The 24,854-nt window shown below is 41.1% G+C and overlaps 1 protein-coding gene across 8 annotated transcripts in view; it reads left to right on the top strand.

Annotated features, from left to right (window-relative positions):
• BICC1 (BicC family RNA binding protein 1) overlaps positions 1 to 24,854 on the top strand; it is a 272,447-nt gene that overhangs the window by 161,330 nt on the left and 86,263 nt on the right. For 7 of the 8 annotated variants that reach the window (XM_056529937.1, XM_056529940.1, XM_056529936.1 and 4 more), the window contains exon 3: positions 6,328 to 6,397. In XM_056529937.1, coding sequence (XP_056385912.1) covers positions 6,328 to 6,397 — 70 coding nt within the window. Of the gene's footprint in view, positions 1 to 6,327; positions 6,398 to 18,739; positions 18,797 to 24,854 lie in introns of those variants that run through there. The other variant, XM_056529942.1, reaches the window with a different exon arrangement.

Below are 24,854 nucleotides of genomic sequence, written 5' to 3'. Positions count from 1 at the left end.
ATACTTACCTGTCCCTGATCAGTCATCCCGTTCTCGCTATGTTCCTCCCGTTTCGGCGACAAGCTTGGGGCATGGGTGGAGCTACCTGATGTCACCGCTGCTGCTTCTCTGTTGGGCCTACTATGTGCTGGCTTGGGGAAACAGCAGCAGTGATGTCTGTGATGGTGCCGGAACGGAGGAAGATAGCAGAAAAACAGATTAAGGACAGGTTAGTATGGTTATCACCAGTGTACTGTCATCAAGTTCGGTGACACTGACTGTTTTTACTTTTTTAATCCTTATAAAGTGGCCCGGGTTAAATAAACATCACTTTCATAGAGACTAATTAGTTTGCAAAACTAATTAAAAAACCTGTACCAATAGGTGAAAATGTTCCAAGGGTAGTTTTAAATGGTTTGCAAAAACAGTGCAGCAGAATTTGAGTTTTTAGAGCCAAAGTCAGAAAGAAGTTTATGCAAAAGGAATGGAGAAAATATAGAAATGACTGGATCAACTTCTGTCTTTGGTTCACAAATCTTTAACAAAAACTGCTGTGGTCTGGTAAACCAATTGTGAATCCTCTCTAATGGATTTTCCACATGAGAATTCAACTTGTTAAAGCTTTTTATATTCCATTTGCTCCTGAAGCCTGAAACTATTTTGGGTGACATTGGCATTTCATAGGGTATTGCTAGGAAAACCTCAAGAATGACATAATGCGTCAAGCCTCCAGGATATCTGCTAGATCAGTGTTTCCCAAACAAGGAGGCTCCAGTTGTTGCAAAACTACAACTCCCAGCTTGTGTGGACAGCCTTCGGCTGTAGTTTTGCGACTGCTGGAGGTGACCTTGTTGGGAAACTATTAAAATGGTCTGGACATTTCAGCAAGAAATATCCCCTTTCTTAATCTTAAGCCCCCCTGTGTAAAAGTTTTTTTTTTTTTTTAGCATTTTTTAACACTTCGGGGGGGGGGGGGGGGGGAATGAATGGCAAGTTTTTTGTTTTTTTGCTGGCATTTGTTAAATTTTATTATTCAGCTCCATCTGTAAATGTGCAATTTTTCAAGGTCATTTTCAAGTCCTATAGAGAAGGGAAACATGTCATGAAGAATCCATACCTAGGTCTATCTGCAATTTGAAAATGTCACAAAAACCCCACAAACCGCCATTGCTTTGCGTGTATATATTTTTTGTGTAATGTTTGGTCACAGCATGCAAGTCTAAAAAAGAAGCACGTTGCATATGTTGAACAAACTTAATAAAACTTTTTTCTTTTCCCTTCCCGTTGGCCCCTTTGGGTCTCTTTCAGCTCTTGGAGTGTGCAGTTAGGAACATTACTGCAGTCAGTTTTTTTCTTAGTGTTTAATTTGTTTATCCCATTCATTTGCCTCATATCCTACTGTTAAATAAGTTGGGGTTTCTCACTTTTTATTAGGATTTGTTTCTAAGCTTTGTCTTGGCAGATAATTCTGCTTTGAGAAAGCTGACTTTGTGCTGAACTCTGGACTGTGTAATTCGTCAATTTTTGAAGGCAATAAGTAACCCAAAAATAATCTGTGTATTTGTGCTTGTGAACACAAGTATATTTCCCTCTCGGAAACATACGTTAAAGGAGAATTCCAGCCAAAACTAATTTATGCCCTATCCATAATATAGGGGATAAGTAGCTGATCACAGGGGGTCCGACTACTGGGACCTCATGAGATCTCCAGAACGTGGCTTGGCTCTCAGTGAGGAGCACATGCTGCAGGTGGCACAAATTCCATTCATTTCTATGGGAGCACCAAGAACACCCCAGTACAGCACTACCGGTAGATAACACACTCTCCCCACCAACCCTGGGTCACATTCCCGAGATTGTGGATGGCCCAGCTGTTGAACCTCCAGCGATTAGCTGCTTATCCCCTATTTCCCCCTGTTCCTGCGATATTAAGGTTTGACTGTCTTAGTTTGACCATTCAGGGAATTGTCAGTTGGGTGGTAACATTATTATAATGCAACGAGTATAGAAGAAGAAAAGAGACTGAGCACTGCCCTGTACTCGTATATCCAACATAGTGCTCGTTCGCTCATAGGTGCTGTGTAACCACAGTCCAACGTGAATCTTCCCCCGGTGCTTTGTGTCCGGAAACTACTAACATTCTGTGGTCAATCCTCAATATGAAGACACAAGGACTCGGCAACTCAGGTTATAGCTGATCCTTATTCAATCTTCTTTATTGCAAAGACATTTACAATGAGAAATGTACAGGTATGGTTATGGATTGGGGGAAATAAGGGAAGTTATGGAGCATTGGAATCTGACAGCTGTTTCGTGCCCGTAATGCACTTTTTCTGACCACCTCTGGTCTGAAGTGCATTATGGACATGAAACGGCTGTCAGATACCATTGCTCCATAATCTCCCTTATCTCCCCCCGCTCCATTCCCTGTACATTTCTCCTTATATATGTCTTTGCAATAAAGAAGATTTAATACGGATCAGCTATAATGGAGTTGCGGAGTCCTTGTTCTTTCATATTGAGGATTGAACATAATTATAATATTAGGTATGATGAGTAGGCTTGGGAGTGATTTACCACAGGGGCTATAATTGTAACAGAACAGGAGCCTGATACATACTCCCCTTTATGTAAATCACATTTCCAGCCTCCTCCTCTCTTCCAATTAGGGCTGCAACTAAAATGATTTATCGATTAGTAATCCATTAATCAATTCATTGTTTCATACGATATCTGTCTCCGATCCATTCTTCGGTTCACCTGTATCTTCCTCCGTTCAGGCGACGGGCAGAGCTTCCTGACATCACTGCAGCTGCTTCTCTGCTGGGCCTCACTGTGAGCAGGCTTGGGGAAACACCAGCGGGGACACATCAAGCTCTGCCTGGCACCTGAACGGAGAAAGTAACGGGAGCCGTACTATGCTTTGGAGACAGGTATTAGGGCTGAACCAAAAACAGATTAATCAATTACTAATCGATAAAATTGTTAGTTGAAGCCCTACACCTAATAATATAAGAACCTTTCTGTCCTGATGAGTCCCTGAATAGTCAAACAAATAGTCTAACTCCCCAATAACCTGGGGGTGGGGGATCAACATAATATAAAGAATCGGGGCACCCTAAGCTATTACATTATAAACTCTTATGAAGTGGCCACAGGTCATCTTTAATGGTTTAGCCCTTTTGTGGACGATAATGATGCAGATTTTTTTTTTTCACCACTGTATTCCATACACTATAACTTCTGTCAACGGAGCTTATTTTTCGATGGGCAACTCTGGGTACATAAGACTTTATATAATTATCTCATTACTTTTTTGGTAGAGGATAAACAAAAGCAGCAATTTTGGCATCGGGGAAATACTGTTCTGTTAACAGTAGTGGACTTGAACGTGCATAATGTTAATGCTTCTATATACTGCATTGTAGTTCTTTATTGCAATGTCTTATGTCTGTGAGTAAAACACTGGCAGCCAACCTATTTGGCCCTGCTGGGGTATAAAAGACTCGGGTTCATAGCAGGCTTTGAGGACTTCTAGGCCCCTGGCTGTGATGATGTTGCATTGGCACCTCATGGTTGTGTTGTGAGTTGCTAATGCATTATGCAGAGTTAGCACCCCTTCTCTTCCTATATTAAAAAAGATGTGCAACATCTTTATTTACTGAAAGATACTAAAAAGCCAGAAAACTTACCCAAATGTCTGAAATTGAGTAGACAATACAATTAAATTGTAGACCAAAAAGTATCATTGTTGTGTAGTGTTAATAGCAGGAATGCTATACTATTAGATATGGATTACATTGTTCAAACCACTGTAAATGTATCATGTGGAGTCCAATTGTTTATTAAATTACAGTTTTGCTGCCCTCTTAACAATGATGTGAAATGCCTTGGCAAGCCCACACCTATCCAAAAGATGCTGAGCGATGTCTCAGGTTTTATCAGTAGTTTCTCCAACTGACTGACTGGTTTACCGTACCACCTTACTACACCCTCGAAATTTCTCAGATTTGTTAATCTGAAGAGGCTGATTCTTTTGGCTTGTTCTCTTTGTGCACTGCATGACTGCGTAATGTTTCAACATTTTTTTTCACTCTAGATACCTTGAAGATATGTGGGATTGTAGTTTTGGTGGCAACAAAGGAACATCTTTAAATAATTTGTAAAGACAAAAAGCAGGCAGAGTCCGCACTCACCAGTCAGGTCTTTTATTCCAATCCATCAGGCATAACGGTGGCTACAGGCGGGGGAGCGGGATAGGAGGTGGGGAACTCCGGGACAAGTTTCTTCGTGCGACTTGCCTCTAGCCGGAAATTACGTCCATTGGCACAGCCTTCCTATTCATAGGGGCTGCGCCAAACGGTCACCTAGAAAACTGGCCGGCAACTAAGTCATGTGACTGTACGTACAGTCATGTGACTTATCATGTGACAATAACACAGGGGAAACCAGGGAAGAAATACAGGTTAACAATTACAATCAAGTGAAACATTTCAAACAACCAAAACAAAGTCAAAGTGATTATTAAAATGAACCGAACTCAATTCGGTTATTAAGACCGGCATTTCCGGTAGCGTTAAGCCGAATTATCCAGCAGGCTTCTCGCTGGAGAAGGAGTTTTCCTCTGTCACCTCAATTTCTCTGTGTTTGGGTTTCTTTCTAAACCTAAAAACTTCCGGCTGCTATGGTTGCCGCCATGTGCTTGGTTCATGTGGGCCTGAACCTAGGAGCTCCCAGACCGGTCCGGATGGAACGGACATGTTCCCTGAACCGTACCTGGAGCTGCTTGAGGGTCTTACCCACATAGAACCTCCCATAGGGGTAGAACAAGGCATATACCACGAAGCTCTTTAATTTGATGGTACCATCCTCCTAATGATATGGCATTACCTGTGTACATATGTATGCAGTGTGAACATGTCCTGCAGGGGTAATTGCCTTTAAGGGGATTTCTCGTTAACCAATCTTTTTCAAGGCGATGTCGGTCGGTGGTATCTTTCAACTTTTTTAGTCTTTCACCTGTTGTGATGTTTTTTCTAAATGTTATTAGTGGAGGATGTTGTGCCACGTCATGAAAGTCGGGGTCGGCTTCCAAAATGAACCAACTGCGGTGTATAGCACTGGCCACCTGTTGGTTCATGGTGGAATTGGCCATGGAGAAACAAAGTAATTTGTAGCCAAAATCGTGATTATATTTTAGTATAATTTTAATGTGTTATTACTATGTAATATACAATTTTCACTCAATGGTATTTGTTTTAATGTTTTTGTTAAAGGGGTTATCCAACCTTTTAACAATTGATGGCCTATCCTTAAGATAGGCCATCACTGTTCACTCAATAGGGGTCAGAGACCCAGTACTCCTACTGATCAGGTGATAAGGGAGACCTGCAGCCTGTAAAGTGTTTACCTCGGCTTCAAGTCCATCCATTCTTGCAGACGCTGGGCTGTTTATAGCAGCAGTGCAGGGTTTTGACCATCTTTTGCATTAGTTAACTAGCATATTATGATATTTCAGCTGACTACATGCTGAACATGTTAAAGATCACTGTATAAATTGGCCTAGATTTATCAATCTACCTGAAACAAAAACTGTCTGTTTTTCCCATAGCGACCAATCAAAGCTCAGCTTTCATATCTTTGTCAGCTCTGGTTAAGTGAAAGCTGAGCTGTGATTGGTTGCTATGAGCAAAACCTTGGCCAATGTCTGCAGACTTCATCTAGCCATGGCAACATAATAAAAGCAATGGTTGCCCATCTAGTTCCACCCTATGGGCTTCATGTTCAGTTGAGCATTTTAGCCAGACGATTTCATGTTCAGAGTGTTGATCATTTTTGGTGTTTATAATTTTAGTTTTTATTTATTTTATTTTTAAAATTACTAGTTGATGTTGGCTGCATTATACAGTGTTTTATATCGTTTGGCTGGTCACATATGGTTTTCAGTTGAAGGTTTACTACTTCGCTATTGTACGAGGTTTACAGATAATTTTGATAGTATTCCCATTAGAATCATGAGAACTAGAGAGAGAATTGCTGTGAGGTAGATGAGCTTTACAGCTGTGTTTATATTGCAGCCATTTACCATATAGGAAATGGCTCATCACTTGGAACTAGTAATCATGTAAAAAATAGTCACTTCACGTTGAGATTGTGGTGAATTTGTAACATGGTGGATATTTCAGTAGAGGTCACTGACTGTCTGATCAGGGCTGGTTGTCTATTCCGATGTTTTCCTTAGAGCTGTGTCCTGACCAGACTGTGAACTCAAGATGTGGTGAGAATTTGGCTTTAAAACCAAAAGGTAACTATTAAATTACTTAAGATGTCTTCACTTTCTTTCTGCAGATTATGGAAGAAACAAACACACAGATCGCTTGGCCATCTAAACTAAAGATAGGAGCAAAGTCAAAAAAAGGTAATGTTTGTTTTCATAGCATTTTATTTAAATCTTGCTGGAATAAAATGGATCCACCACCATGAATTAAAACCCTGCTTGTTTACTTGATCAGTCTGTCTGGTACATGCATGCATATTCCTATATTGTGTATTTCTAACTTTTATTCTTGTACTTTTTTCTTTCTACTCAGTTTTAAGAAATGCAGCAAAATAAAAATTGCTGTTCTGCAAACTCTAGACATGATGATAGAGACATTACAAATGGACTGAATTGAAGTATTTTACCCAAATTAATAATCTAAAACTTTAAACAAGTAACCAGTAACTATTTACACAAAAATCAGAAATTACCCACACGCCCCCAGTCTCATTTGAAGTTCTGCAAAATTCTGATATTTAACTGATATTCAAAACTGCAAAATACTCAAACTGTGGAACCAAACCCTTACAACAATTTATTAACATGGAAGCGCTATTTTATTAGCTTTTTTAATGTAATGGCGACTGATGAGAAACTACAGACTGATCAGACAAAGGGGCCGAAGCACTGGCTGAGTGCTTTTTCTTTTTTACTTACAGACCAAAATGAGGGCTTGTTTTTTGCGTGAACAATTGTACTTTGTAATGACATCTTTCATTTTACCATAAAATGTACGATGCAACCAAAAAAAAAATTATTTAACAATTTATATGCATATAATGGTCCTTTTCTAATCTCTATAACTTTATTTTTCCATATACAAGCTTTATTTTTCCATATACAAGGATACATGAGGGCAAATTTTTTGTGCCGTAATGTGTATTGTTTGTCGGTGTCATTTTAGTTTTGAGGGAACTTTTTGATCGCTTTTTATTAAAGGGGTATTCCAGTATTTTTTTTATTTGACTATACTACAGGGGCTGTAAAGTTAGTGTAGTTTATAAAATTGTGTCTGTACCTGTGTGTGATGGTTTTCTCACAATTCTTCTGTGATTTTCACCCCAATATTTTTAACAGCATACAAAATGGCTGTTTTCTCAGATTTGTCCCAGGTTGCAATGCGGCAGATACCTGACATCACTAGTCAGCTGATGACAGGGAGCCTGTCTGCTTCAATGGGTGGAGGGATCGCTTGGTGAGAGAGAGATCAAGCTGCAACTAATGCAACAGCTGTAGGCACCCTGATTGAAAACCACAGGTCTTTTAACTAGATGCAGCTCATTTATGTCTCAATGGGTGGGGTGGCTGATGTGTGGGAGGGAGGAAAATGCAATTATGGGATTTGTAGGCAAAGAAGAATAATCAAAAAGGAAACCAGTTCACAAAAAGCTAGGGACAGTATTATGGTAATCTCACAAAATAGCCATTTAGCCCCAAGACAAGCACAGATCCTTCCTAAGCATGCCCATTACTGTCTGCCAGGTACGCACTAAAATCACCTAATGGTGGAGCCCCTCTTAAATTTTTTGCCACTATATGATGTGATTAAAAATCTGTATTTTTGATGTTTGGTATTTTCTTACATTTACACCATTTACCGTGCAGGATCATAAACATAAAATTTTAATAGTTTGGACATTTACGCACGCGTGATACCAAATATGTAAAAAAAATCAGCATTTTTAGTAAAATGGGAAGGTAAGGGGGATTAGATATTTTTTTTTATTAGGGAAGGGATTTTAGATCATTGCAGAAACTTTTTTTACTATTACACTTTTTAAGTCCACATAGGGGATTTTTATATGCAATCACTAGATTGCATTTACTGCTATGGCATAGCAATCAGGAGGCAGGTAAGGGGACCCTCCTCCTCAATTTTGGCTCACGGAACCCCCGCTATTTATCACGGCGTCTAAAGGGTTAAATGTCGGGCAGTGGAGGGATTGTCCCTAACTGGTATAAGCAGTGAGTGTGAGGCTACTAATAGTAGCTGACACTCATTACTTTAAAGGGGTTCTCCAAAGGATAGGGGATAAGATGCCTGACCGTGGGATTTCCGCCGCTGGGGACCTCCGTGATCCTGCACGCGGCACCCCGTTTGTAATCAGTCCCTGGAGCGTGTTCGCTCAGGGTCTGATTACCGACGACCACAGGGCGGGCGGCGAGTGACATCACGCCTGCGCCCCTGTGTGGCGTCAGGCTCCGCCCCTCAATGCAAGCCTATGGGAGGGGGTGTGACACGCCGCCCGCCCTCTGGTCGTCCGTAATCAGACCCGGAGCGAACACGCTCCGTGGACTGATTACAAACGGGGTGCCCCGTGCAGGATCACGGGGGTCCCCAGCGGCGGGACTCCTGCGGTCAGGCATCTTATCCCCTATCCTTTGGATAAGGGGATAAGATGTCTAAGCACCGGAGAACCCCTTTAAACTGAGCACAGCTCCTGCGCTCGCTTCAAAACCGCTTAAGGGTTCAGGGTGTATAGGTACACACTTGGTCCTTCAAGGGGTTATCCAGAAAAAAAAACTTTTTTTTATATATCAACTGGCTCCAGAAAGTTAAACAGATTTGTAAATTACTTCTATTAAAAAAATCTTTATCCTTTCAGTACTTATGAGCTGCTGAAGTTGAGTTGTTGTTTTCTGTCTAAGTGATCTCTGATGACACCTGTCTCTGGAACTGTCCATCGTAGAGGCAAATCCCCATAGCAAACCGCTTCTACTCTGTGCAGTTCCTGAGACAAGCAGAGATGTCAGCAGAGAGCACTGTTGCCAGACCAAAGAACAACTCTGCTTCAGCAGCTGATAATTATTGGAAGGATTAAGATTTTTTAGTAGAAGTAATTTACAAATATGTTTTTAACTTTCTGGAGCCAGTTGAGATATTATATATATATATATATATATATAATATAGTCCCAAATTAATACAGCACTACTTATCCAGTCCAGCAAACAATGGTGGTGCCAGCGTCCAAAAAAAAGACTCGATCAAAGTCCTCCATAGACAGAAACCAAAAACAGGCGCAGCACTCCAAAAAACAGTGTGATTTAATTTATCATGTCAGCATTACAACGTTTAAACTCCTCCTGGAGCCATTTTCAAGCATGCTTGAAAATGGCTCCAGGAGGAGTTGAAACGTTGTAATGCTGACATGATATATTAAATCACACTGTTTTTTGGAGTGCTGCGCCTGTTTTTGGTATATATATATATATATATATATATATATATATATGCTTTTTTTTTCCTGGAATACCCCTGTAAGTACCAGGACACAAGGGTGTACCTGTACGCCCTTCATCCTTAACAGGTTATCAACTTGGAATCGAACAAAGAAGTTGATCCAGCAATGTAGAAACTAGGGATCGACCGATATTGATTTTTCAGAGCCGATACAGATAACCTGTGAGCTTTCAGGACGATAGCCGATAACTTATACCAATATTCCGTGCATTTTATTTTTTGGGTATTTTAAAGCAGGACCATGTACACAGAGGACAAGCAGGGCTCTGTACACCTAGGACAAACAGGGCTCTGTACACCTAGGACAAGCAGGGCTCTGTGCACCTAGGACAAGCAGGGCCAATGACAAACTAAATCGTGAATATCTACCGATAATACCGGCCAATCCGATAATCGGTCGATCCCTAGTAGATACAATATCCAGCTTTACCGGTAAAATCAGGAACCTTCATCATATCATCAAAAGCATTTCAGGCACATGTTCACCCTTTGTCACTGATAGCTTCCCCCTGTGCTGGTAATGCAGGGGATGGGAGGGGTGAATCCTCAATTCCAATCCTGCATGAACATTTCTGAATGGAAACACACGGTGGGGCAGTACAAATAGTATACAATACAACAGAAAAGTATGTATAGGTAGAACAATGCTAAAAACAACTAAACATGTACGGTGATGTTAATGCCATGGGTAACATCTCTTAAAGCACCCTCCTGCTGCAAGTACATAGACAAAATATATAAATATACAAAAGTGCAAAACATATGCAAGGAGGGAAGAAAGAAGACAAGGAGAGGTCTTGGAGAGAACACTGGAAGCGAAATCAATAATGAAACAACCTCACGTTGCAGGTTCAAGCCTTGCTGTGAGCTTGTGCCTAAGGTAAATTGCCAGTAAGCTTCACCCTCCAATAGTTTTCCACGTAAACAACTTCCACGTGGCCCCTTAGTTATTCGTTCTAATCCATAAATACTTGCAGCAGGAGGGTGCTTTAACAGATGTTACCCATTTTTTTAATAAATGAACTGGTGCCAGAAATTTAAATAGATTTGTAAATTACAATAAAGAGCACATACGTGCACTCACCGCATAGCGGAGACATTCAAGCCTGGAGGTCTGGTGGCGAGGACGGGGATGCCGGGTCTCTGCATCGGCGCTGGTATGTGGTGCAGATGCCGAGACCCGGCACCCCGTCTTCGCCACCGGACCTCCAGGCTTGAATGTCTCTGCTATGCGCTGAGTGCATGTATGTGCTCTTTATTGTATTTATGTTGTATACTTCACACTGTCATATGTGCACCCCGCAGGAGACTGACAGAGGTCGCTGAGGACCGCTTTGTGGAATTATTAAATTATTTCTATTAAAAAAAATCTTAATCCTTCCAGTACTTATTAGATGCTGAATACTACAGAGGAAATTCTTTTCTTTTTGGAACACAGTGCTCTCCGCTGAATCATGAGCACAGTGCTCTCTGCTGACATCTGTCCATTTTAGGAACTGACCAGAGCAGCATGTGTTTGCTATAGGGATTTTCCCCTACTCTGGACAGTTCTTAAAATGGACAGAGATGTCAGCAGAGAGCACTGTGCTCGTGATGTCAGCAGAGAGCTCTGTGTTCCAAAAAGAAAAGAATTTCCTCTGTAGTATTCAGCAGCTAAGTAGTACTGGAAGGATTAAGATTTTTTTAATAGAGGTAATTTACAAATCTGTTTAACTTTCTGGCACCAGTTGATTTAAAAAAAAAAAAAAAAAGTTTTCCACCGTAGTACCCCTTTAAGTGTTTTGTGGAATTAGGTATAGTTGGGGGGGGGGGTGTCTTAACAGAGGCAGGGGTGGGGAAAAAAAATCACTAAGCCACCGGCTCCACTCTGTCTTCTATTTGCCATGGACACAAAAGCAACCCACTGCAATGACAGCCTAACATAAAGGCCAATCAGGACACTATTTGGTGATGCAACTGCTTAGTCTATTACATGACCATTGGTGCGAGAGCCACTAGAAGATTCCTAAAATTGGACATCTGGACCTTGTGGCCCAACTTGAGTACCCCTTTAATTGTTTTTAGCATTTTTCTACTTCTACCTACTTTCCTTTTGTATTCTATAGTATTTGTACTGCCCGCCGTGTGTTTCCATTCAAAAAATTTCATGCGGGATTGGAATTGAGGATTTACCCTTCCCACCCCCTGCATTATTTAATGGACACCTGCAGAGGGGGCAGGTAACACTGACGAAGGGTGCGCATTTGCCTGAAACGCGTTTGATATGCTGAAGGTTGCTGTACCTTTTACCATGTGTCTTCAATAAAGCTGGATATTGTTTTTACATTGCTGGATCTACTTCTTTGTTCGGGAAACAGTGCATTCTGCTGAGTGCAGATCCGTGCATTAGCATGCGGTGTGGTGAGCTGGACAAGGAACTTTAGTTGTACTTAATGAAACAACTTGGAATCCTTGGGTGAATAGACTGCAGTCGGCGAATGCAAGGTATTGATTGGCAGCCTTAGCAACTGTGGTCCTTTGCATCAATACACTTTTTGGTTATTCCAAACTTAGTTATCAGTAATATTGCACATTGAAGAGCATAAATAGAAGGTTAAAAAAAAATAATAGAATGGTGTTCTTGATATCATCTTTCCTTGCACAGCTGTGACATTAAGTCCTAGTCACTTCCATAACTGTTGCTTATTACCGTATGTCCTACAGTTTTAGTATTGCACGCTTTAGTACTAATAAAGTGAAATAGTTCTGATTCCACAAGGGGGGTGATGTGATTGTGTTACGGGCTTATGTTCTCCCTCCCTACCGCTAATACATTTTTGTACTGGCTTCAAGAATTTCCTTTATTCACCACAGATTTATTTAATCCTGACTGCTTATTTAGCATGATACAATCATTTTAGTAGTACTTGTATTGAGATATTTTATGGGGGTGGTAATATGTTGGCTGTTTTATGGTGTGTTCTGGAAGTGAATAATGAAAATATTTCCTGTATGCCCTTACACATAAAACACCAATTTAATGAGGTGATACTTTATTATAGTGGGTTGAAAAGTGATCATTGACCAGGGCATCCAGTTAGCCTTGGACCCATTAGGAGTAGGATTTGTTGAATATGTTTGTTTATATAGTTAAATTAAATAATTGGGGAAAATTCCCTAAGGTAAAATCTGTCAGTGTTTTTCCTTTTAGGCTTTTGAATTAACTAAACGTTAATTGTCAGATACAACTCTATAATGCATCTCCGTAGGCCAAACAGCTTATGCAGTTTACATAATCTCTTTTCAGGATAGCATCACTGCTTGCCAGTTCTGCTCAAAATAATTGTTTCTGCAGACACCTCATAACTTGTGCACTTATTCTCCAGAGGCTTACATCAGTTATGTGTGCAAGTATTTGTGTTTATTCTAACATTAATATAGAATTCAAGAATCACCTGCAATGTATTTTTCATACATTGTTTACAGGTCTCTGTATAACTGTGGAAGCAGTTTTTGCAAAGCAGCCAAATGGTTCTTCAGGTTTCTGTATGCTAAAATGTTTTAGTCTGCAAGTCAAGTCCTCGGGGACCATTCCATACAATATAAATGAATAAAATAACTACTCTTGCTAGGAGCCTCATTGATCTCAAGTTTGGGGACCTCAATGTTTACATTCATGCTACCACTCTACAATTCTATAGAAACCACTTAGTGGTCTCCATATTTTCCTTAAAGGGGCACGCTGATATACAAAACTTGACTCCATTCAAAAGTAATTGCAAAGTAAAAATTAAACTATTTAATAAATAGTAATTAAATAAATTTCTGTAGTTTTCCACCTAACCACGCCTCACATACAGCCACCAAATGTAATGTTTATAGTAAGTTGCCCAGGATTATGGCCTGTAGTTCAATTGTCTCAATAAATAAATATATAACAATTTTTGCATGAGTTTTTTCCTCTGTAAGGGTACGTTCACACGTACAGGATCCTGCGCAGATTTGATTGCGCAGGATTTCTAACTTGCTGATTAGAAGCTGTGCTCAGTCATTTAGTTTACATTGAAATCTTCAGCAGAAAACACTGTGCATCAAATCCTGCGCATCAAATCTGCGTACGTGTGAACATACCCTAAAATGTTCAAAAAGCTATAAAAAGAACTTGAAAATGTGAAGCTTATTTTATTAGGTAACATAGCCTAAGGTGCTTGATACTAAGGGCCTCAGACTTGAAGACTGTATCTGTTAATGAAACCCCTCCTGCACTATTGTTAAAAAGACAGATAACCAATTTGTGAGTTTGCCAAAGCTTTACCTGCACTATTGATGAATAAAATACTGCTCCATTCATCTAGTGCAGTGCTTCTCAATTATTTTCTGTCATGCCCCCCCCCCCCAAGGAAGAAAGGAAGAAGAAAACATTTCGCACCCCGCGCGACCTCTGCATAACACTGTATCCTTATTAACGTATATGAGGCTCTGTACACTGACAACAAGCGGGGCTCTGTACACTGACAACAAGCGGGGCTCTGTACACTGACAACAAGCGGGGCTCTGTACACTGACAACAAGAAAACAAAAAGTTATTTCGGCTCACCTCCTCCACAGTCTGCGTGGACTTCAAGCCTGGCCTAGCTTCATACGTATCAGCAATGGAAGAAAGAGGTAGTCCAGCAGTACTTTAAAATATTGAATCTTTATTCTTGTCTTTAAAATGTAGAGCACACTCCAAACACAATCACCATGCCGGCAGGCAACTCACATGGGCGCGTTTCGAACGCATGTGCATTCTTGATCACCAGAACACCTGTGTGCATCCCATCTCCTAAATAGCTAATCCAGGAGGGAGGAGCACATACTGAGTAAACGAAATGTGTAACAAACATTGTTAGATTAAAACATTGACAGGTATACTTTAAAACTTGACTGTTGCATTTAGATAGATATCTCCCTTTGTCACCTCTAAATGTCTCCCGCAGAGCTGAAATGTTTGTGAGTATCCGAGATTATGAAGGCGACAATCAAGAGATCATCCTTGCTTTACCTGCTTTACCACAGAGATGGTTTAAGTAGAAAGGCTCTGTTCACATCTACACTACGAGGTTTGATCTGGGTGTCCTATTTATGTAAACTTTCTACAGTAACGAAAGTGCAGTTTTTGGGGTCCATTCATCTTTTTGGACCTGTCAGAAAATCATCTTATATCAGTAATAAGTGGGATCCATCATGACTTGAGTGCCCACCCCAAGAGTACTCTGTGACAGTTATTTCTGGAACACACACTAGGTTGTTTTTTTTTCTATTATATTTTTTTTTAAATGGAATTAAATGAACCTGTTAGCCCATGTTAATTCCAACATCTTGTAGATGTCAAGATTTATCGGGACTGCACTGGTCAGATCTGTGTGTTGAACTTGGCGCTAAAGCAGTTGGTTCTAGTCACTGTGTGGTGGCCATGATTGGTTAATGCAGCGCCAATCTTATTAAACTGATAAGGAGCTGAGCTGCAATGACAAGGAACAACCACTAATTCAGTGAATGGAGCAAAATGCTTCCAGCTATTGCAGCCCTGCTGAACAGTTGATCAGTAAGGGTGGCAGCTCCTCACTAGTCAGCGATTGATCAATTTTTATCTTTTTATCCTTTAAGTATTTTGTTCTTTAGATGTAAGTCTCTTAGCTTATGTAAATACACTGTTTTATTTATTTATTTATTTATTATTGTTTTTTTTTTTTGTATTCTCTTTTATTGTTGATTTATTCAGTAGCCAATCCCAATTTTTTATTTGGAAGAATCAATGAAAAAGTCTTAAATGTGAGTTATGTGTACGGCATGGTCATCTACATTTATCTGGCGTTACAAAGCTACAGCATGCCCCAAACTCTCCATGTTTCAACTCTTGGGAGATTTACATTTTGTTCATTTTACTTTATGGCTGCTGTTACAAATGCAGAAAGAATAGATGGATTACTCTTGACACAATTCCGGTTCCCCACCATGATCATCTTGGACATTTACTGTTATTTATGAGAGCCCTTAGTGGCACAAGCCCAATGAACAGATCATGAATCAGTTCATTGGGCCATGATGTGCCATCATCTGTATATTATACATTTGGAAATTCCCTACTTTTCCAAAACCAATAGTTGGGTTAGTGGAAATTAGATCCTGTTGTGGTTTTGGAAAGGAACCATTGTTTTAGAGACAGTTTTGTATTTTAAACCTTATGTTTGTCAGGATAACTTCCAGAAAGTGATCTGTTTTGTGCTCTTACTACATGAGTTCTTGGATATCATATTATGGGCATTTTACAGAGTTATTTTACTCAGTTTCTTAATTTTATCTCATGTACCTAATAAAGTAACCTCACAATGAATTACTAGGACTGTGGCCTTTGCATATATTTTGAACGATAACACTTTCCAGTTATACTTAATGGCCCTCATTTACTAAGTGTGGAGTGTAGGTTTCTTTGTGGGTTTTAATTCCCTACATTTTATTTTCCATGGTTTTTACTAAGGTTTCCCTACATTTTACACTTTCCCTACACTTTGCTTTTTTTTATTTATTTTTTTATTTTACACATGCTCTGATCTGTCTGGTTTTCCTCAGCTGAAATCCACCACTAGAGATGAGCGAACTAACAGAAAATTCGATTTGTCACGAACTTCTCGGCTCGGCAGTTAATGACTTTTCCTGCGTAAATTAGTTCAGCCTTCCGGTGCTCCGGTGGGCTGGAAAAGGTGGATACATTACAAGGAAAGAGTTTCCTAGGACTGTATCCACCTTTTCCAGCCCACGGAGCACCGGAAAGCTGAACGAATTTATGCAGGAAAAGTCATCAACTGTCGAGCCGAGAAGTTCGTGACAAATCGAATTCACTAAGTTCGCTCATCTCTATCCACCACATTTTATGTGGAAACCTTAGTAAATATGTTGGGTTTTTGTGAAAATGTCAGGAACACGCCCCTTTTCTGAGACCACGCCCCCTTTCCCCAGCGGCCACGCCCGTTCGTGTTTTCTTAGCAAAATGGAGAGTTAGTCGGGTTTTTTCAATTCTGGCGCAAAATCTGGCGCAGACAGAATTTCTGGCGCAATGCGACAGAATCTGGCACACAACCCGACAAAACATGTCAGGTTTGCAATAGTACATGAGGGCCAAAATATCTTTTCTTCTTAGAAAAAAATGTACAATTGAAATTCTTAGTGTACCTTTCATATCACAGAAAAAAATAATGCTTCTAGATGGTACTCACTAGGTCATGCAGATGCTTTACATGTCTATTTTTTTGTGTGTGTCTAGCTTCTGTATTTGGCTTACAAATACATCTGTTCTGCTGCTCACTCATTCTGACATCCACTGCTCAGGAAGGGTGTGTCTGAGGAAAGCACCAAGCCTGCCCTCACTCTCCATGCACTCCCTTCCTGAGTCTGCTATGCTGAGTCTCTTCATCCAATCCCTACAGACTGCTCTATAACCCCCTCCTCTTTGTATTCAGACAGTAGTCGGATAGATAAGACAGAAGTGAGCACAAAGGAATGCTAGTCCAGCCCTCACTTTTTTGACTTTGTCCCAGCCTGTGCTTCAGGTCAATTTTCTAAAGTGTATGTTGGTTGAGAGGTGTTTGATGTCCGGGATTTTCAGTAGCACAGTCTCCCCTCCCATGCCAAATTGATCATGTGTCTGGGGAGGATGGGAGAGAGAACTGTTGTCCAAACAAACTTAGTTATTGGAAATGAATGAATCTCTGCTCTAGTAGGAAAATAGCTTGCTCTCTGTTGCCATCTATTGAAGGTAGCTTCCATGTAAGTCCAATGGTTTGATACCACAGAAGCTAGGTCACACGTGCATCTGCAGCGTTTTTCACACTGCGGACGTGCCCATGCATACAAGAGAGTGAGCTCCCTGCTGCAGCCGAAATACGCTGCAGATGCGTTTGGTATGACCCTACCCTTAATAGGTGCCAGCTGAAAGCAAGCTCTCTTCCTTCTATCAGAGTCAGCTGTTTTTCTTCTGCTTGAAAATTGATCGATGTTGAGAAGTTTATTCGGAAGTTTTGATCAGTGAAGTCAGGGTGCTGAGAACACCTCCAGTGGCTGAAATGCTGGAGCTAAATGAAACTCTAGGGTTGAACAATGTGCCCCTTCTGCTTATCTCTCCTTAGAGAAAAATATCTTGGTTGGAGTCTAGAGCTTTCCAACATTTATATATAGTTTATTTTCCTTCACGTTTGGCAGTGTCCTGGTTTGAATCTGGCAAATCAGTTGCTGAAAAGAAATGCAGCTGTTTTTGGTTACAGCTCAAGAAATACTTGCCACATTTTAGAGCAATTTATTTTCTAACCCCCAAAAGGTATTGTGGTGGGTTTGTCATTTACTTGTCTGTTCTTGATAAATGTACAACTGCAGAAGTGTAGCTGGGAGGTGGGATGTCTAAAGAAATGCCAGGCTGATGAATTGTAATAATAGAAAGTCCAGCTCACCTCCCCTATAGCTCCGTGCACGGATCCACACTCTGGCCCCAGTGTCCGATCAATTTATAAGAAAGAAAGGATGATCCAGCACTTGAAAAATCACATCTTTATTGTAAATCCTCAGGATAAAACCGTACACCCACTTCAACGCAACCTATCAATCTTGACATGCTTTGAGTGCATGCGCTCTTTGTCAATAGTTCTTTTGACAAAGAGCGCATGGGCTCGAAATGCATCAACATTGATATGTCGAGTGTACGTTTTTATCCTGAGTATTTACAAAAAAAAATGAGATTTTTTTGCTGGATCATCCTTTCTTATCAATTAATTGTTATAGCTGCAAACTGAGCTATCAGGTGCAGGTGCAATTGCCAATTAAATGTCATCAAGAATATACATTTTTATACTTTTGCATGGGAATCTTACTGCAGCATCACCCGCACTAACCATCTTATACACTGATAATGTGGATGATTCTTATTAAGGCTTAGTTTAGCTGTTGAGAGGAAATGCTATTATGCTAGGATTTTCTTGGTGACCCCTTTGGAGCAATGTTCTGCCTGCATTGGCCCTGCGATACACCCCATTCATGAATATTCATTGTACTCTGTCCAGCTAACTGCCTATCCTCACTGTGGCCTCATCAGGTATGTACGACAATCAAGCATGTGCCGCTTCGGATTTTCTTGGTGACCCCTTTGGAGCAATGTTCTGCCTGCATTGGCCCTGCGATACACCCCATTCATGAATATTCATTGTACTCTGTCCAGCTAACTGCCTATCCTCACTGTGGCCTCATGAGGTATGTACGACAATCAAGCATGTGCCGCTTCCCTGCTATACCTGGAAACAGCGTGTGGTGTGGGGGGCAGTACAAGGGCCTTCTTTGGAATATAACAAAATGCATATTTATAAAGGTGGTAGATTACTGGACTGGTACAGCCGGTCAGAACAGTACACCAAGGAGCTGAGGGAACACCCTGAGTGCACCAAGATGATGCGCATAGTAGGATTTAATCCATTGGCAATGGATTTGAAAAGGTAAACTCAGTAATGATCAGAATCTCCCGCACTATTACCCTTTATAAACAGGTTAGTGTGCATGATGCTACTGTCCTATTTCCTTTTAAAGATCATCTTTGTTATTGATAATTTTTTCCAAACTGTTTTAATTAGGAAGAATTGTTTCATTGATGTCAAATGTATAATTATGTGCAAAGTATTTTTATAATATGAATAAAACTATCAAACAAAATAGTGGCTCACCCCCCTATGTGATGACTTAGGGCACTGACCATGTATACCATTAGAGTCTGGTTTAGCTTGTTCAGGTTATTGTGATTGGAATTACAGGAATTTTAAGGTACCGTAAATGTTGTTTAACGTGTTTATCACTGTTGAGATATGGTACAGAATGTGTCTTCAGATACGTTTGGCATATAAGCCAAATGTAGCAGTAATCATACGCTGCAGACAGCTCTCTGTCTTAGCAACTGAACCTGGAGTTGTTACTCAAAGCACTGTTACTGTAGTTTTGTTTTGCTTCTACGATACTTTCTTAGGCTGGCTTCACATCACGATTTGAGTGTCCGCTTCACAGATACGATTTTAGAATCTCTAATAGTCTGCCACGATTTTCAGTCAGTGTCAAACATCTGACATGCCGTGAAAATGACCAGATTCTAGTCACTAGCGGGCTACGATCGGGTCCGCAGCCCCATAAAAGTTAATGGGTCCATACATGGCAATGCACAGATACGATTTCAGCCTATTTGAGCTTCTGAAATCGTATCTGTGCAGCAGACACTCAAATTGTGAGGTGAAGCCAGCCTTAAACAACATTTTTGTCAAAGGTTTCTGCCACAAAGCCACCTTTAGCAAACAACTTGTTATGGTCCGAGTCTTGTGTATAACAATTTCTGCCCTTGATCTTCAGGGATGTGACTTCTTGCCATCAGTCATGAATAATGAGCCTTCTAATAATAAAGCATAGAGGAAATATATCAGAAATGCTGTCTGTCTGATACCTCCTTTTATCAAGTCTTCCAGCCTGCCCTCCATAAGGGGTCTCCATGGCTGACTGCATCTGAAGGAATCTGCACTGAACTAGAACCAATAAGCAATTCAAAGCTTTTAAAGCTTCACATATCAGTATCTTTACTACTTTTTGCATGTTGCATAATGCTTTGTATTTCAGATTCAATGTCGGTGTGTTCAGAGGTGACAAACAGCAGTTTTTTTGCTTGTTAAAATGGCACCAAAGATTAAAAAAAATAACTTTTGAAACAAAACCTGCCAAATTGACTAGATTATTAATACTGTTTCAGAACATCCTGGGTTGTATCATTACCAATAGGTACATACTAGGAATAAAGTAAATGAATATGTTTAACCTCTTACATTCACCCAATAACAGTATTGTGTGTTTTTTTTTTTTTTATGACTGTAAACTCAAAAGTATCTTCATGATTTGTTACCATGTCAGGCTGGGTCCACACTACGTTTTGTCCCATACGGGAGCGCATACGGCAGGGGGGAGCTAAAATCTCGCGCTCCCGTATGTCACCGTATGCGCTCCCGTATGTCATTCATTTCAATGAGCCGACCGGAGTGAAACGTTCGGTCCGGTCGGCTCATTTTTGCGCCGTATGCGCTTTTACAACCGGTCCTAAAACCGTGGTTGACCACAGTTTTAGGTCCGGTTGTAAAAGCGCATACGGCGCAAAAATGAGCCGACCGGACCGAACGTTTCACTCCGGTCGGCTCATTGAAATGAATGACATACGGGAGCGCGAGATTTTAGCTCCCCCCTGCCGTATGCGCTCCCGTATGGGACAAAACGTAGTGTGGACCCAGCCTCATCTAAAGTTTAGTGATGGTCGTCTTATTTCTGTTAGGGTTAAATCCTTCCTTTTGGGACCAGCACTTATCTTCAGGACAGGGGTGCACAACATGTTTGGCTGTTTTGTTGCATATTTGCAAACTCCAGCATAATATGGCATGTAATGGGGCATGTACTTTTTTTCCTCTATACTTTTTATTGGTGCCGTACTACGGATCTGTACCCCATATGCTGTAATACAGTCATGTGTATAAACTATCGTGAAAGTAAATACTAAAATCATGACTATTGTAGAACTCCACGTTTTCTACAGCTGTGAAAACACCAACCAAGTGGCATCATTACTGGCCCGTCACCCATCTCCATTATATGCATTCTTGGGGCATGTGTTTGTGTATCCATAGTAACTTCCCGGCCACTTGAACAGAACCTAACTTGCTAGCAGTAGAGGAATTTGGGATGTGAGGTTTATTGAGGCCTGTGCCCTTTTGTCTGCTCTCGCATATAAAGCTGCTCTGTCTTTGGTTCCCAAGGTATAAATTGTAGGTCTGACTTTGTTACTACACAGCAAGGGCTTTAAAATATCTGGTATTTAACTTTTTTTTTTTAATGGCAATTTCCATGACAACAGGACAAGCGGTATAGATATCCCATGTCAGAGGATTAACTGGGAAGTAAAAATTCCTTTATACCTCTGCTGGTGTGTCTGCTCGGCCTCCTTTACAAGCTAAGCAATGGATTACTTTAACAAATCGTGTTCAAGCTACCGAGCATTGTTTTAATTAGAAGTGGCTAATGCACATTAAAGCATACCAGCTGATAAAACTGCCCAGTCCTGGCTATGCCACCCTTCAGGAAGGGGATAATGCACATTTAAGCATACCAGCTGATAACACTGCCCAGTCCTGGCTATGCCACCCTTCAGGAAGGGGATAATGCACGTTTAAGCATACCAGCTGATAACACTGCCGAGTCCTGGCTATGCCACCCTTCAGGAAGGGGATAATGCATATTTAAGCATACCAGCTGATAAAACTGCCCAGTCCTGGCTATGCCACCCTTCTGGAAGGGGATAATGCACATTTAAGCATACCAGCTGATAACACTGCCCAATCCTGGCTATGCCACCCTTCTGGAAGGGGATAATGCACATTAAAGCATACCAGCTGATAACACTGCCCAGTCCTGGCTATGCCACCCTTCAGGAAGGGGATAATGCACATTTAAGCATACCAGCTAATAACACTGCCCAGTCCTGGCTATGCCACCCTTCAGGAAGGGGATAATGCACATTTAAGCATACCAGCTGATAACACTGCCCAGTCCTGGCTATGCCACCCTTCAGGAAGGGGATAATGCACATTTAAGCATACCAGCTGATAACACTGCCCAGTCCTGGCTATGCCACCCTTCAGGAAGGGGATAATGCACATTTAAGCATACCAGCTGATAACACTGCCCAGTCCTGGCTATGCCACCCTTCAGGAAGGGGATAATGCACATTTAAGCATACCAGCTGATAAAACTGCCCAGATTACTATGATCATTATTTTTTTTCAACTTTTGCCTATAGTGTCAGTTATATGAATGGAAATAGTATATGGGGTGGGTGTTAAAAATGGTTGCAAAAAGTGAAAACAAATGCAACATCTGTATCCTTTTTTTATTAGCAAACTGATATAATTATTGTGCTGGTCAAGTGCAGAGTATACAGTTGGCTCATTACAGTACTTAAAGGGAACCTGTCAGCAGCATTAGAGAGAGTAGGGATATAACTTACAGTTCCATGATTTACTGAGAAACAGTTGAGCTTTTCATACTTATAGTCATAGAAGTCATAGTTTTGATAGCCGCCATTAGAGCAGTCCTTGGCAGGTGCTCAAGGCTCCGCCGGCCTTGAGTAACACCCTTATGCCTTATCCAAAGGCCCCCCCCCCCCTGCAATCTCCATGCAGCACCCGAATTCTATACAGAGCTGCTGCTCTAGTCTCGAAGGGAGGGGGCAGTGATGTCACGAGAGGGCTTCTAGCCAATACAGCAGTGTGGAGTAGAGGCATTTCTGTGGTAGCAGGTTGATTTTACCTAAGTTTACTTTATTTTCAGTAAATTATATAAATATTTCTATGGTGACCATGTACTTCACATGATTGTTTGAAATATTTAAAGGCAAGCTAACAGCTGGTTCACTTGCACTGAACCCTATACACAGGGTTATAGTGTAGATGAATTGGAGTAAAATGAGATAAAACTTCTATCTGTGCTGCCATTCAGGAGATACTAGTATTAGGGTCGGTTGCTATTATACCTTCCTTTGTGCAGTACAGGTGGGAGCATGCCGGAGGACTCTTCATCCATGTGTGCACGCTGTTGGCGGGCATATGGGAGCAGAGGAAGGAGGAGGCAGGGAACTCTGTATGATGGCTGCCACCTCCATTCCACAAAGAACAACTTTAAATGGGCTTTGACAGATTTTTATATGCTGTACATCTTGGCTATATATTAACCGTTTTAATATACTCCATAGGAAAATGTTTTTTCCTTTTTATAGAAATCATGGCTTATAAAAGCATGACTTTGTCCATGCCTGTGATTCAGCTTAGACAAAGTCCAGTACGTGAGGGTGGGCTAGTACTCCTCTGTCTGATAGGACAGGAGAGAGCACAGAGGAGTCCTATCGGACAGGAGAGAGCACAGAGGAGTCCTATCGGACAGGAGAGAGCACAGAGGAGTCCTATCGGACAGAAGAGAAAGCACAGAGGAGTCCTATCGGACAGAAGAGAAAGCACAGAGGAGTCCTATCGGACAGGAGAGAGCACAGAGGAGTCCTATCGGACAGGAGAGAGCACAGAGGAGTCCTATCGGACAGGAGAGAGCACAGAGGAGTCCTATCGGACAGGAGAGAGCACAGAGGAGTCCTACCGGACAGGAGAGAGCACAGAGGAGTCCTATCGGACAGGAGAGAGCACAGAGGAGTCCTATCGGACAGGAGAGAGCACAGAGGAGTCCTATCGGACAGGAGAGAGCACAGAGGAGTCCTATCGGACAGGAGAGAGCACAGAGGAGTCCTATCGGACAGGAGAGAGCACAGAGGAGTCCTATCGGACAGGAGAGAGCACAGAGGAGTCCTATCGGACAGGAGAGAGCACAGAGGAGTACTATCGGACAGGAGAGAGCACAGAGGAGTACTATCAGACAGGAGAGAGCACAAAGGAGTGCTAGCCCACCCTCACTTACTGGACTTTGTCCATCTCTGTGCTTCAGCTTGGACATAGCCATGATTTTATTAGCCATTATTTCTATAAAAAGGCAATAACATTTTATTATGAAGTATATTAGAAAGGTTAATGTTTTGCCAAGATGTCCAACATATAAAGTTTTTGAATCTGACAGTGCCCATATAACATATTAGCAATGGACTCTGATACTACTTGTAATCCTTGAAAGCGGCATTTATAGGAGAATGTTATATCTCATTTTAATCCGTTTCATTCACATTATAACCCTGTGTGGTGTTTTAGTGCGGGTGAACCAGCTTTCAGTTTCCCTATTAAATGCAGCAGGTTGAGTTTCAGAGAAGTGATTATTGCCTCCTAGTGTTTAAAGTTTGTAGTACACATACATCATCATTTAGCCGTATGTAAAGTCTGATGTAGAGAGGATACCTCTCTAACAATTTGACTTACCTCAGACCCTCTGGATGGCTGTAAACCTGAATGATTGTAGGTTGAGCTGCAGAGGTTTGCTATTACAGCATTCGCCTGGATATAAGAAACAACAGTCACATACTTTTCTGTGAGGGTAGTAGTCACACTGAGGTCACTGTGGTTCTACTGTCATCTTCCCCCAGCTTCATAACTGTATTGTTCTAGTGTGGATTATAACTGAGGTATTTTAGTGTTTTTAACAGTCAAAATATGGAAATGTGTAAGGAGCTGCAATAAGTCAAATAACACTTTTTTTTTTCCGTGTACCTGCTATAAATGAGCTTGTTTTTCTTTTCTTCCAAGACTATAGTGTA

This window comes from Hyla sarda, chromosome 7 (genome assembly GCF_029499605.1).
Source record: "Hyla sarda isolate aHylSar1 chromosome 7, aHylSar1.hap1, whole genome shotgun sequence".
Taxonomy (NCBI): domain Eukaryota; kingdom Metazoa; phylum Chordata; class Amphibia; order Anura; family Hylidae; genus Hyla; species Hyla sarda.
This window is presented reverse-complemented; position numbering and strand designations above follow the sequence as displayed.